We start from the raw sequence: 3,883 nt of genomic DNA on the forward strand, positions 1-3,883 counted from the left end.
TCCGATCATAGTATTTGGTGGATTCATTCTATATCAAACCAAATACATAACCGACGAAGCGAGTATGCAAGATATGTTTTCAATGTATATTGAAAGTCGTGGCCAGGTGTCGTTTATCGAGCTGTACATTGAATTCGAACAATCTGAGGCCGACCGAAATATTATACGAGAAGATTACAATAGTGACAGTGAGAAAGAGTTCGAAAGCAATTATGAAGTTATGGATCCAAATAGAGATGAAGATCAAGGTGATGGCACCATGACTCCAAATGTGTCAGACGTGGCAAATGCACTGGCAAATGAAGTGCCGTTCGAGGAGCCATCTTTCATGCGAGTGTTGGATTTGGAAGCCATGCATCCTCCAGAGTTTCCAGATTACACGAGCACCGGTACGTAATTGCCTATTTTTAGAAAGATGGATTAGAATTCCGTAATAAATTATATTGAGTGATGGAGCAAATAATTAAGTTACATGTGAAAGTATATTTAATTAGCATTTGTTTATGTGTTGAATAAGTTAAGTGTATGATAATAATATTTTTTGTTAGTTATTGATGGAGTAAATAGTTAAGTGACATGTGAGAATATATTCAATTTGCACTTGTGCAGGTGTTTATGTAGTTAAATGTTAGGCAATAAAAATTTTTGGTTAGTCATTGATGTAGTTAAATATTAATTATTATTTGTTAATCAATATTTATTTATGTATTTATGTATTTTATTTATTTTTTGTTAAGATTGAGATATTAACCTGATGTAGAGTTTAATAATATGACCATAAATGTATTGAGTGTTGATTAACCTTTAATTTCGGTTATTAAATTTTCGTATGGCTGCCGTCGTGGCAGAAGTACCTATTGTTGCAGATGGTGAATTTGCTGTGGGGATGGAACTCGGTTCAAGGGAAGCTGTTATTAGGGTGATGAAAGAGTATGCCATCCGAAGAAGTGTAGACTATCGGGTGTATGAGTCAGAGCCATTGACATTTTATGCCAAGTGTACACAGTATGGGGAGGGTGTGATTGGCTTATCAGGGTTAGCATGATCAGCAGAAAGTACTGTTGGGTTATTAGGAGGTATAATGGTAGTCACACCTGTACCAGAGCCACCATATCTCAGGATCATTCGAAGCTGGATAACACAATTGCAGAAGCAATAAAGCCGTTGGTTGAGGCTGACCCCTTGTTAAAGGTAAAATCAGTTATTGCAGAAGTGCAATCCAAATTAAATTACACCATCAGTTATTGGAAAGCATGGTTGGCTAAGCAAAAGTCAGTAGAAAAAATATTTGGAGGTTGGGAAGCATCGTACGAAGTTTTGCCGATATGGTTTGAGGCCATGTGTCATAAGGAGCCATCAGCTATCGTCCATTTTGAGACTATGCCTGCATACCAAGGCGATGACTTGGTAAATGACATTCGGGTATTGCATCGGGTCTTTTGGAGTTATTACCCATGCATTAGAGCATTCAGACATTGTAAGCCAGTTGTCCAGGTGGATGGGACCCATTTGTACGGAAAGTATAAGGGTTGTTTGTTAGTGGCAGTGTCACAGGATGGTAACAACAATATCGTCCCAATTGCATTTGCTATTGTGGAGGGAAAGACATCTGATGCGTGGCACTTTTTTCTTACTAACCTGCGACAACATGTTGTGACTCCGGATGGTGTGGGGCTGATATCCGACCAACACGAATCCATCAATGCAGCTGTGGCTCGCAGTAACGGAGCATGGTCACCTCCTAGAGCTTTCCATATGTTTTACATCAAGCATATAGAGTCGAACTTCCTGAGAAAATTCAAGGCACCGTACCTGCAAAAACTTGTCGTCAATATAGGTAACATTGAGTAATTCAAAGTTTGTTATGAACAGAGATAACAACAATTAGTGTTTGTTAATCCTTTTTTTTTGTTCGCTATTATGCAGGATATTCAAGGACGGTGCGCGAGTACGAAGTGCGTTACCAGCGGTTACGAGAACGGGGCGAGGCTTACACTAACTGGTTAAATCGAATCCCCCGCGAGCAGTATGCGTTAGCATTTGATGGTGGCTACCGATGGGGTCACATGACGACGAATTTAGTAGAATGCATCAACTCAGTCTTGATGGGTGCACGCAATCTTCCCATCACTGCACTTGTCAAAGCAACATTCTACAGGTTTAATGAGTTGTTCACCCGAAAAAGATCCGAAGCGGAGGCTCGGATTAATGCTGGTCATATTTTTTCTGAGCTTGTGACCTCAAAATTGCATGCAAACCAACTTGCATCAGGGAACATCCAGGTTAATTGCTTCGACAGGCAGAATGAGGTCTTTGAAATGCGTGAGATGCCAAGTGGATTGGAGTATGCCGTTGACCTTCGCCGGCACCGATGTGACTGTGGTGAGTTCCAAGTGGACCGGATTCCGTGTCGGCATGTGTTTGCATGCTGTGCAAATCAAAGACTGGATTAGCAAGTGTACGTCCATGATGTGTATAAGATGGACCAAGTACGACGGGTTTACCGTGCTAGGTTTAGGCCCTTGGGAAACCCAACTATATGGCCTGCATACAATGGGCCGCGGTTCGTACAAAATCCGTACCTCAGGCGCGTAACCAAAGGTCGGCCCAGGATGACGCGCTTTTTGAATGAGATGGACACGCGAATGTTACGTCGTCCACGGCGATGTAGGCAATGTGGGGTCGAGGGACACATCCGTTGTAGATGTCGTCAAACAGTTGGTGCAAGTGGCGGAGATAATGCTCAGTAGAGCCACATATATTATTCTATTTGAAACCTTGTAACTTATATTAATCTACTATAAGATTTGCGCGTCTTTAGATTTATATATTATGCTATTTGAAACAAGTATTTAGATTTCTGTATTAATCTGCTCTATGGCAGATGTGATTTCTATTTCAATCTACTCTATTTCAAATGTAGCCCATATTAATTTGATAACTTCATACATAGTACTTGATAACTAATTAAGCTAATAAATACATAGAAAACTGAACTAATACATAGCCCATATTAATTTGATAACTTCATACATAGTCGATTAATAAGTTAATTCCCATATAGAAAATGTAAACTATACAAGCATCTACTTTCTCATTGTCCACTTTACATCTTTCACAAAACTCTTACATTTTTTGGCGGCCTTTTTGAACATGGACGGAGTGAATCGATTAGCACTACGACGAGGCGGATCAACCCTGAGATTGTAACCTTTTCCTGTATCATCTGGAGTGCGTCCCTCACCTAGATACAACTTAATTAGACAGACCATCTTAACATGATTATATTAACATCAAACACAAACATATCATCATGGATACCACATATGAACATATTATAATCAAGTGAGCAAACAAGTATATAATCGGAACTTCTTCGTGTGCATTGTCTATATTCCGTTGCTGATGAGGAACTCCCTGCACAAAACCAAACTGTCGCCTACACCGATCGGTTGCATGCCACTCAATGCATTCAAAAGATACCAACGGGACCGTAGCACTCCACACAACTGAGTGCATGTACATATCTGCAGGAATTATGTCCGGATCCACTCGATCCATAGAATAAGCAACCCACGCAAACTGTGAAAGATAAACGACACTAGTGATTATAATCGGAATAACAATAACACTGCAACCCCTAAACCAAATATTTCTTTAATGAAAATATACCTGGCCTTCCTGCAGATCATCAAAAGCCTTCCTAAAATCAGCAAGTTTCATATACCTAAAGCGTCGGTCTCCACGCTCCTAGTTACGCCAACTAATATCGCTTAATTCATTAATAGGACTAGATTCTAAATATGAAGATATGGAGTAAATGTAAGATAACGTTACCTGTTCGCAAGCGAAAAACTACGAGATTTCCTAGGAATCGGAGCTA

The 3,883-nt window shown here is 40.0% G+C and overlaps 1 protein-coding gene across 1 annotated transcript; it reads left to right on the forward strand.

The window, feature by feature from the left end:
- The first annotated feature begins 829 nt into the window (after positions 1-829).
- LOC107465124 (uncharacterized) lies at positions 830-2,453 on the forward strand. The gene is made up of 3 exons (XM_016084117.1): positions 830-1,035; positions 1,104-1,837; positions 1,927-2,453. The coding sequence occupies exons 1-3, from the start codon at positions 830-832 to the stop codon at positions 2,451-2,453; spliced, it is 1,467 nt and encodes a 488-aa protein (XP_015939603.1).
- The last annotated feature ends 1,430 nt before the right edge of the window (positions 2,454-3,883 follow it).

The sequence above is a fragment of the Arachis duranensis genome, chromosome 1 (assembly GCF_000817695.3).
Source record: "Arachis duranensis cultivar V14167 chromosome 1, aradu.V14167.gnm2.J7QH, whole genome shotgun sequence".
Taxonomy (NCBI): domain Eukaryota; kingdom Viridiplantae; phylum Streptophyta; class Magnoliopsida; order Fabales; family Fabaceae; genus Arachis; species Arachis duranensis.

Excerpts from the sequence above, each read along its gene's own strand:
- LOC107465124 (XM_016084117.1), top strand. The coding sequence starts at position 830 with ATGGCTGCCGTCGTGGCAGAAGTACCTATTGTTGCAGATGGTGAATTT. Across the intron at positions 1,036-1,103 it reads GGTGTGATTGGCTTATCAGG|AGCCACCATATCTCAGGATC; the intron begins GTTAGCATGATC and ends CACCTGTACCAG. Across the intron at positions 1,838-1,926 it reads AAAACTTGTCGTCAATATAG|GATATTCAAGGACGGTGCGC; the intron begins GTAACATTGAGT and ends GCTATTATGCAG.